This window comes from Herpailurus yagouaroundi, unplaced genomic scaffold, assembly GCF_014898765.1.
Source record: "Herpailurus yagouaroundi ecotype Mexico unplaced genomic scaffold, PumYag 557, whole genome shotgun sequence".
Lineage (NCBI taxonomy): Eukaryota > Metazoa > Chordata > Mammalia > Carnivora > Felidae > Herpailurus > Herpailurus yagouaroundi.
In genome coordinates this window covers 66,303-76,853 of record NW_024412774.1, presented here as the reverse complement: position 1 = coordinate 76,853, position 10,551 = coordinate 66,303, and the positions used below count along the sequence as shown (strand labels likewise).

At 47.8% G+C, this 10,551-nt stretch overlaps 1 protein-coding gene and 1 long non-coding RNA gene across 3 annotated transcripts in view; one reads left to right on the top strand and one right to left on the bottom strand.

The window, feature by feature from the left end:
- Nucleotides 1-2,257: 2,257 nt before the first annotated feature.
- On the bottom strand, nucleotides 2,258-9,904 carry LOC121023424 (uncharacterized). 2 transcript variants are annotated; one of them, XR_005787379.1, is made up of 5 exons: nucleotides 9,712-9,904; nucleotides 4,441-4,593; nucleotides 4,124-4,318; nucleotides 3,173-3,315; nucleotides 2,258-2,447 (listed from the first exon to the last, which is right to left on the bottom strand). It is a non-coding gene; the product is annotated as an uncharacterized LOC121023424 (long non-coding RNA). The 2 variants fall into 2 exon arrangements; XR_005787380.1 differs by having other exon boundaries at nucleotides 4,441-4,586.
- Nucleotides 9,905-10,169: 265 nt separating this feature from the next.
- The window catches only part of TRIM28 (tripartite motif containing 28), a 6,805-nt gene continuing 6,423 nt past the window's right edge, over nucleotides 10,170-10,551 (top strand). Inside the window, exon 1 of the mRNA XM_040465183.1 lies at nucleotides 10,170-10,490. Within this exon, the coding sequence (XP_040321117.1) occupies nucleotides 10,170-10,490 (321 nt within the window). The remainder of the gene's footprint in view (nucleotides 10,491-10,551) is intronic.

The following is a 10,551-nucleotide window of genomic DNA, read 5'->3' as shown; positions in this document are numbered from 1 at the left end:
TTTCTTTTCTTTTCTTTTCTTTTCTTTTCTTTTCTTTTCTTTTCTTTTCTTCTTTTATTTATTTTTGGGACAGACAGAGCATGAACAGGGGCGGGTCAGAGAGAGAAGGAGACACAGAATCTGAAGCAGGCTCCAGGCTCTGAGCTGTCAGCACAGAGCCTCATGTGGGGCTCAAACCCACAAACCGTGAGATCATGTCCTGAGCTGAGCTGAAGTCGGAGGCTCAACCGACTGAGCCACCCAGGCGCCCCATGTCTGATTTCTTTTAATTGGTGTGATCTTTTCAAGGTTCATCTATGTTGTAGTACGTATCAAGTCATTTCTTTTTATGGCTGAATTAGACTCCATTGTATGGAAATACATCTATTTATCCATTTTTCCAGCCATCGTTTGATGGACATTGAGTTGTTTATACCTTTGGCTATGTAGTGCTGCTATAAATTCCTGTACAAGGAACATGTTTGAACATGTTTGAACATGTTTTCAATTTGGGGAGGTATATACCTATAAGTTAATTGCTGGATCATATGGTAAATCTATGTTTAACTGTTTGAGGCATAGCCAAACTTTTTTTTTTTATAGGTAGTGCACCATTTTACATTCCCACCAGCAATAAAGGAGTATTCCAAGTCCTCCATATCCCTTCCATCACTTGCTATTGTCCTTTAAAAAAAAATTTTTTTTTACATTAATTTTGAGAGACAGAGAGAGAGAGCACAAGTTGGGGAAGGGCAGAGAGAGAAGGAGGCAGAGAATCCAAAGCAGGCTCCAGCCTCTGAGCTGTCAGCACAGAGCCCGATGCGGGGCTTGAACTCACAAACCATGAAATCTTGACCTGAGCCAAAGTCAGATGCTTACCAGACTGAGCCACCCAGGCACCCCTCTCTCTCTTTTTTTTTAAGTGGATGTGAACTGGTTCAATTTGCACTTCCCTTATGACGAATAATGTAGAATTTCTTTTCATGTTATTATTGTCCATGCCATTTGTATGAAAGTTGTATTAATGTATAGTTTAAACTATTTTTTAATAATTTTTTAATGTTTATTTATTTTTGAGAGAGAGAAAGAGACAGAGCACCAGCAGGGGAGAGGCAGAGAGAGAGAGAGAGAGACAGAATCTGAAGCAGGCTCTAGGCTCTGAGCCGTTTGTCAGCACAGAGCCCGGACATGGGGCTCAAACTCACAAACCGTGAGATCATGACCCAAGGCAAAGTCAGATGCTTAACCGACTGACCCACCCAGGCGCACCTAGTTTAAACTATTTTTTTTATTAATTAATTAATTTTTTTTTCAGTAATCTCTACACCCAATGTGGGGCTTGAACTCACAACCCTAAGATCAAGAGTTGGATGCTTTTCTGACTGAGCCAGCCAGATGCCCATAAAGTATAGTTTATATGCCATAAAATACACCCATTGCAGGTAGCCTTCAAAGCTTCTGAGAAAATTAATATTCATCATGGTGCAGCTATCACCACAATCCAGTTTAATTTATTTTTATTTAAAAAGTTTTTTAAAAAATATTTTATATTTATTTATTTTGAGAGAGAGAGTGTGTGCCTGCATGCACAAGCAGGGGAGGGGCACAGAGAGAGGGAGAGACAATCTCAAGCAGGCTCTGTGCTGCCAACACAGAGCTTGATGTAAGGCTTGATCCCACGAACAGTGAGATCATGACCTGAGCCAAAATCAAGAGTTCAATGCTTAACCAACTGAGCCACCCAGGTGCCCCACACCAAAGTTATTTATTTATTTATTTATTTATTTATTTATTTATTTATATTTATTTGCTTATTTATTTATATAATTTATTTATTTTGAAAGAGAGAGAGGACGGGGCACCTGGGTGGCGCAGTCGGTTGAGCGTCCGACTTCAGCCGGGTCACGATCTCGCGGTCCGTGAGTTCGAGCCCCGCGTCGGGCTCTGGGCTGATGGCTCAGAGCCTGGAGCCTGTTTCCGATTCTGTGTCTCCCTCTCTCTCTGCCCCTCCCCCGTTCATGCTCTGTCTCTCTCTGTCCCAAAAATAAATAAACGTTGAAAGAGAGAGAGGAGGAAAAGGGCAGAGAGAGAGAGAGAGAGGGAGAGAGAGAGAACCTCAAGCAGGCTCTGCACTGTCAGTATAGAGCCCGATGAGGGGCTCAAACTCACAAACTGTAAAATCATGAACCTACCTAAAACCAAGAGCCAGACGCCCAACGAACTGAGCCACTCAAGCACTCCAAGTTTTTTCTTTTTAAGTAATCTGTACACCCACCGTGCAGCGTGAACTCAGAACCCTGAGATCAAGAGTCACATTCTCCACCAAGTGAGCCAGCCAGGCACACCACCACAGTCAGGTTTAGAACGTTATCCTTCACCTTAAAACTTCCTTTGTACAGTCTGCATCCATTTCTGTTCCACCCTGGAAGCCATTGATCTGGTGTCTGGCTAGAGATTTACAGCTCCCTCTGTGAAAACAAATAGAGGACAGTGGACCTCAGTTTCTGGTATGACATCTCTTGCTTCTGGATGGGCCCACTGGCTACTTCTCTCCCTTCTTCCAGTATTTCATAGATGAGAAACTAGATCTAGAGATTTGGGTTTCAGGCCAAACATTACTGGCTACAACCTGTCAGAGCATGTTGGATGGGTCCCATTGCATCTCATGAAGAATCTTAGTGTTTCTGACCCTAATGTGGGGGTAGTGACAGCCTGACTGTCTACTTCCACTCATGTGTCCCCTCCCAGATGATCATATTCATACCACACCCTCTAGTCACCTCATATTGTATACAATTGATAATCTTGACCTGCTCAGGAATCTCACAATGGGTTGGAAAATGATATTTTATGAATTCCAGAATTTAATTATCTAAGCAAGAAATGGGGCCACGTGTTACCATCACATACAGTTCCCCTTGGAAAGGCAGGATCAGTGTTGATTTCCCAGAGCAAGGGGCCAGTCAAAAGTGATATCATATGGTGACAGATGGGCTTACTTTCCTGGCTCTCTCCTTTTTGAGAACACTTAAGGACTCGTGTAGGGTGGATTCATTGTATGTCAGCCAAAGACCATCAGTATTTTTCTGATACTTGAGTTGTGACATCAGGTTTGGTTTCTGTGTCCTCTTAATATATTCCTGTTATTCTTTGGGTGTTTATTTTGTGGCATAACAAGATGTTGCAGGCTCACCTGGGACTTTCTCTGTTTAGTTTTGGAATCAATCATTTCTCCCAGGAGCCCTGGTTCCTTTCTGCAGGAAAAGGGATGAAATTCTGGGTTGTGGAAGTCTCCTGTCCTTTCCCTCCGTGCCCTGCTTGGGAGTCGCAGATTCCCTTGGGAAGGAAGCAGATGGAAAGGGTGAGGGCACCCTGAGACCAAAGTGGGTTGGACTCCTGCAGCCCGTGGGGCTATGGACAACTCCTATTCTCTGAAGATTGGTTTTCCCATCTGTGAAATGTGGACTGCAAGAGGCAGAAAAATGGTCCCTAAAAATACATACATCCTAATCCCTGGCCCCTTGAAGTGTTATATATTAAGAAAAGGAATCTTTGCAATTGTTGTGTTTTTTCCCCCAATTATTTCAAGATACTTTATTTTTATTTATTATTATTTATTATTAAAAAAAAATTTAATGTTTATTTTTGAGAGCGAGAGACGGCGGGGGGGGGGGCGGGGGAAGCGAGAAAGGGAGGCAGAGAATCCAAAGCAGGCTCCAGGCTCTGAGCTGTCAGCACAGAGCCTCATGTGGGGCTCAAACCCACAAACCGTGAGATCATGACCTGAGCCATAGTTGGACGCTTAACCGACTGAGTCACTCAGGTGCCCCCAAGATACTTTATTTTTAAAACAAGTCACAGCACTAAGCTTTCGCCCATTCTGCTGACGCACAAGCTACAAACGCTTGCCCAGCAGCTGAGGGTCATTCTTTAGTGAAGTGAATAAAAATCCATATAAAACAAATATTCAAATAGTTTCCATAGGAACACAGATAAGTGACCCCTCTCCTTCCGTATTGGTGCATCCGTGCCAACCCTACTCACAAAGACCTTTCAAAACTAGTGGTAATTAAGTTAAACGGTCCCCCCAAATCCCATATTTCAAGCTAGACTCGAAGTTAACAGCTCCAGGAGCGGCACCTACACGTTAAATCCAGGCGGCCGGGGGAGCTTCATCGGCTCTCCCCAGCGCAGGACACCGGCAGCTCGCTGACGTCCTGCTCCTCCACTTTGGGCGGAAGTCGTGGTTCTGGATCTGCTGCATCCGTTGCCATGGAATCTTTGCAATTGTAATTAAAGATCTTGAAATGGGGAAATTATCCTGAGGTATTCGGGTGGGCTGTTAATGTAAAATCACACGCATCCTTATCAGAGTGAGGCAGAGGGAAATTTGACAATCAGTTTGCTCAAGCTACCATTACAAAGTACCATAGCTGGGTGGCTTAAACAACCCAAACTTACTTCTCACAGTTCTGGAGGCTGGGAAGTCCAAGATAAAGGTGCTGGCAAAGTAGATGTCATTCTTAGGCTTCTTCTCTTGGCTGGTAGGAGGCTGCTGTATCACTGTGTGCTCACATAAGCTCTTCTTTGTCACCACAGCAATCTCTCTAGTGTCTCATTTAAAAACATTAAAAAAAAATTTTTTTTTTTTTAATAGGCTCCATTCCCAATATGGGGCTTGAACTTACAACCCTGAGATCAAGAGTTGCATGCTCTACCAACTGAGCTACCCAGTTACCCCTCATTTAAAATTGGGCCTGGGGGGCTCAGTTGGTTAAGCGTCTGACTTCAGCTCAGGTCATGATCTCATGGTTAGTGAGTTCTAGCCCCATGTCAGGTTCTGTGCTGAAAGCTCAGAGCCTGCTTCCGATTCTGTGTCTCCTTCTCTCTCTGCCCCTCCCCCACTTGTGCTCTGTCTCTCTCTCTCTCGAAAATAAATAAACATTAAAAAAAATTACTTGTGTCATTGGCATACAATATTATATTTGTTTCAGGTATACAACATAGTGATTCAACAATTATATACGTGATGAAATGCTCACCATGGGGTGCCTGGGTGGCTCAGTCCATTAGGTAAACTTCAGCTCAGGTCATGATCTCATGGTTTGTGAGTTTGAGCCCCACATTGGGCTCTGCGCTGAAGAGCTCAGATCCTCTGTCTCTCTCTCTCTCTCTGTCCCTCCCCTGCTGCACTCTCAAAAATAAATAAAGCTTTTCTCTCCATATTATAAGGCTTTATCAAAAGATTAAAGAGTTCATAGAGACAGTGGATTAGTGGTTGCTAGGGTCTGATGGGAGAGGGAATGGGGAGTGAGTGCTGATGGATACAAGGTTTTCTTTTGAAGTGATGAACATATTTTAGAACTAGATAGAAGTAGTGATTGTACAACATTGTGAATGTATGAAATGCCATCGAATGTATACTTTAAAATAGCTAAAATGAGGGGCACCCGCGTGGCTCAGTCGGTTAAGCATCTGACTTGGGCTCAGGTCATGATCTTGCAGTCTGTGGGTTTGAGCCTGGCATCGGGCCCTGTGCTGTCATCTGAGAGCCTGGAGCCTGCTTGGGATTCTGTGTCTCCCTCTCTGCCCCTCCCCTGATTACATTCTGTCTGTCTCTCTCTCTCAAAAGTGAATAAGCATTAAAAAAAAAGAAGCTAAAATGATAAATTTGATGTTATGTGAATTGTAACTCAATTAAAAAAAAAAGATTAAAAAGTAAGATAGCCCAGGGGTGACCGACTGGCTCAGTCAGTAGAGCATGTGACTCTTGATGTTGGTGTCATGAGTTCAAGCCTCACATAGGGCATAGAGCCTACTTAAAATAAAAAAAAAAACAAAAACAAACAGTAAACCCTAACCTCATCTTGTAGCTCACAAAACTGGCAGGGTCAAGACAGTCATCATCTTCATGCATTAATTTGTCCTTTTTTTTTTTTTTTTTTTTGTTCTTTTACACATTTACTGAGTGTCTACTATGGGGCAGGCCCTGGGTTCAGCATGGTAGATGCAGCAGTTTGATTTGCTCTAGTTGAAATGTGAAGGGAGAGAAGGAATCAGTGAGAAAGAGGTATGGAGGAATATTCTAGGCAGAATAAACAGAACCTGCAAAGACACTGAGATGGGAACAACAGGTTGGCTAGTGTGGCTGGGGTCAAGTGGTGAGGTTGGAGATCAGCAGGGACAGTCTAGGGTTCTCACCAAAAAATTATTAAAAAAAGTTTTTTTTAATGTTTATTTTTGAAGGAGAGAGAGAGAGACAGAGCATGAGTGGAGGAGGGGCGGAGAGAGGGAGACACAGAATCTGAAGCAGGTTTCAGGCTCTGAGCTGTCAGCACAGAGCCCGATGAGGGGTTTGAACCCACGAACCGTGAGATCTTGACCTGAGCCAAAGTCGGACACTTGACTGACTGAACTACACAGGTGTGCCCAAAAATGATTTTTATCTGTGTGGTAAAATACTGTGTGGGTAGGCCCATTTACATGTGAATTTTTTTTTTATAAATACAGTATAGTACTGTAACTGTATTTTTTCTTGTTAAAATTTTTAAAAAAATATTTGTCCATTTTTGAGAGAGAGAGAGAGAGAGAGCACAAGCAGGGGAGGGGCAGAGAGAGAGAGAGAGAGGGAGACACAGAATCTGAAGCAGGTTCTAGGCTCTGAGCTGTCAGCACAGAGTCTGATGTGGGGTTAGAACCCACAGATTGAGATCATGTCCTGAGCCGAAGTCGGATGCCCAATAGACTGAGCCACCCAGGCTCCCCTTTAAGATTTTATTTTTAAGTAATTTCTACATCCAATGTGGGGCTTGAACTCACAATCCCAAGATAAAGAATAGCATGCTCTATGGACAGCCAGCCAGGTGTCCCAAGGTTCAATTGCATTTTATTATTCATTTATTTATTTTAAAAAAAGTTTATTTATTTTGTGAGAGAGAGAGAGAGAGAGAGCGCGCGAGTGCACAAGTGAGCAGGGGGAGGGGCAGAGAGAGGAAAGAGAGAACCCTAAGCAGGCTCTGCGCTGTCAGTGTGGAGCCTGATGTGGGGCTTGATCCCATGACCATGGGCTGGTATCAAGAGTCGGACGCTCAACCAACAGAGCCACCCAGGTGCTGTACTTTATGTATACAATTGTATTTTAAAGTATACAATTCAGGGGCACCTGGGTGACTCAGTCGGTTGAGCGTTGGACTCTTGATTTCAGCTCTGGACATGATCCCAGGATCGTGGTATCGAGCCCTGCGTCAGGCTCCGTGTTGGGTGTGAAGCCTGCTTAAGATTCTCTCTCTTTCCCTCTGCCCATGTCCCCTGCTCACACTTTCACATGTTTTGTTTCTTTCAAAAAAAGAAAAGAAAGGAATTCCAGTGGCATTAAGTACATTCATGATGTTGTACAACTGTCACAACTACCTAGTTCCCAGATGAGATCTGTAAGATGGAGAAAGAGATTGGAATGATGCAGCCAGAAGACCTCCCCAGGAAGTGGCTTTGGCAGTGACACCTGAAGTTTACAGGGCAAGCCAGGTGTAGGTGTGGAATTTGGGTAAGACAGAGAGTGGCTGTCTGCAAGTAGGTGCCCCAAAGAAGCAGTGGGCAGGCCATGTCTGGCATGGGTGCAGTCTGAGTGACTCTTACGCATTGTTTTATCCCTTGAGCTCTGGCTGCAAGGCCAGAATATAGACAGTTTCCAGTGGTCCAGGACTGGGAAGTGTGAAATGCTATAAAGGGTGAACAAGCACAGAGGATGAGAGTATAAGGTGCCACTGACTACTTGATCTGGCCTATTGAGGGGTATGGAGCCAAGATGTACCCATGTCATGCCATGTACTTCTGGACTTCTGAGCAAAGGTTCTGTCTTGGCCTGGGGTGTCCCCTGGTGCTTCTCTCAGTCTGTCTGAGCCTAGTTTCCTGTTGATTCCCCCTCCCCCAGTATGGTCCCAGCACTTACAGAAGACTTGGTTTATGCATTTGGACAATGGAGCTGGCAGTGGCCCAGTACCTGATATGGTGGTTATACTCTGATTGTGTGGCTGCCATGTATTGGGAAGGAAAGTACTAGGCCCAGGAGGAAGGAGGTACTGTTTAGAGGGAAAAGCAGGAATCACTGAAAGCACAGGGTCAGTTGCCATAATCTATTGCAGGGCAATACCAGAGGACCCAATCTAAACCTATCCCTAGGCAGCTGTTCAGCAACCTCTTGGATCCCCCAGAAATCTCCTACCATTCCTGACTTCACTGATCTCTCAGTGCCTGGTCAGCCTCAGGACCTCTGCACTTGTTTCTGCCCAGAATTGTCCTTCCCGCAGGTGTTTGGGGTAGCGCTTAGGAAAGTCCACTCCTACACTCTTTACCATCACTTTCCTTTTTTCAATGTTTTTTATTTTGGGGAGAGAGAGAGAGCAATAGGGGGTTGGGAGCAGAGAGAGAGGGACACAGATCCAAAGGGGCTTTGTGCTGACAGCAGGGAGCTCGGTGCAGGGCTCGAACTCACAAACTGTGATATGATTACCTGAGCCAAAGTCGGACACACAACCAACTGAACCACACAGGCGCTCCTACCATCACCTTTATATTTTGACTGGCCCTGACACACTGGTGTCTGCCCCAGAGGTTAGGGTAGGTATGAGTCACCCCCTCCCAGTGATTTTGGGGCACAGTGAGGGGTGGGGTTATGGAAAATGCTCAGCACGTATCACTATTCGCACCTCACCCAGCGTGCTAGTCAACTTTCCTTCCCTGTTATCTAAGTAAGTAAGAGTCTGAGGCAAGGGCCTCGGGTTAGCTGCATGGAGAGGGCGGGCCTCTCAATCGTGGGGCGTGGCCCGCGGATACATCTAAGGGGGAGGGGCGGGGCCTGGATTTGGGGGCTGCGGCGAGGCTGGAACAAAGGCAGGCACAGAGACAAAGCCCCGCGGTCCCCCGACCCCCCCGGGAACAAAGGGTACACCCCTCCCGGTGGGGCCAGACCTGCCTGTACCGCCACCACGCGTGGGCGCCCGGTTCGGCCCGCAGCTTTTGCATTTGAACTCGGTGACGCCTAGTAGGGTCTTAGGGCCGGACTCACGGCCATCCGGCATGCTCTCTCCATCCTCTCAAAAGCTGAACCCCCCCCCCCCCCCGCTTTAGCCTCGTCCTGAAACTAGAGATCTCAGCACCAAGGAGCCCTGCAAAAGGGGTCAAGGGCCACCCCAAGGACCATCTCGGAGGCATCCATCCCTCGAGTTTTCTTCGTGCGTAATGTCCTCAGACAGGATCCCCTCCCAGACTATGCTCCCACCTCAAACTGGATCAAACTGGAGCTCTCTGCCTCCGCCATAGGCCCAGCTTGGACAGGACTTCTTTCTCCCCAGGAGACCCTGCCTAGCTCCAGGATTCTCCACAGAATTTGCTTCCTCCTCAGGATCCACAGAAAGGCCGTGTTTCTCTCCAACAGGATTCCGCCCCCCCACCCCCGCCCCCAGGCCTTGTTCTCTCCATCTGATAGAATTCCCCCCAGACATTGTTTCCTCTCTCAGACAGGACTCCTCCACCCCTCCACCCCCACCCCCGCACAGATCCTGCTCCCAACTGAGGCAGGATTCCTTCCCCGATGAATCTTGTTTCCTCCCTTAGGTGGGATTCTCCCTGAACAGACTCTGTTTTCTTCTCAGACAGGATTCACCGTCCCCCCGCCCCGACCGTGCTTCCGTCCTTAGAATTCTCCCACTATTGAGGTTCATTCAGTTCTCCCACCTGGAAAAGCATCCAAGTCAGCGCAGCGGCTGGCTAAAAGATGCGAAGGGGACGCTTGGGGGGTCAGGCGGGATTTCACAAGACTCGTTGCTCTGTAGCCCCTTGGAATCTATTTGCTTTAGGCAGGTTTCAGTGTTTGTCACGTTAAACAATAAAACAGTTAAAACGCAAAAGTCAGCCACTTGGCTCAGAAGGGGACTTCCTCCTGGCATGGGACCCACCGCCCCGCTCCCTGGACCCAATGCCTCCCTTCGCTTTTGGCCCCGCCTCTTTCCCCAACGCTTGTGGACGCAGCGACTGGAGACTTCTCCGGCCTGGCCTAAGGGGCGGGGATTGAGGTGGTGGCCTGGACTGCCAAATCTCCTGCGCAGTTTCGCGGCCAGGGGATAGAGCTAGAGGGGGAGCACCATCTAGTTAAAGGTGCGCGCGCCCCGCCCGCGTTCTCTGTTGCGGCGGTGATGTCAATCGCCCCGCCCCCGCCGCGCAGGCGGCGCCGGGATAGTGTAGGCGGAGGTAAGAAGACCCGGCTCAGGCGCGTGCGTACTCGCGGCCTCGCCTCAGGCGGCCGACCCGGGCCCCGCCCCCGGGCGCAAGGCACCCAGCGCGCTTGCGCGACGGCGTCGGCGCCAGTTATTTCTGTCCCGCCCCCCGGCCGCGGCTCTTTCTGCGAGCGGGCGCGCGGGCGAGCGGTTGTTCGCGTGGCGTGTGGCTCGGTTTCGGGGCGGCCTGTGAAGAGGAAGCGCGGTCTTCGTCGGCGGAAGGCTAGCGGGCGGCGGCCGGTCGGGCTTCGGCAGCGCCCCGCGCGCAGCGGGCAGTAGCCCAGGCGGCGCGTGGCGGCGC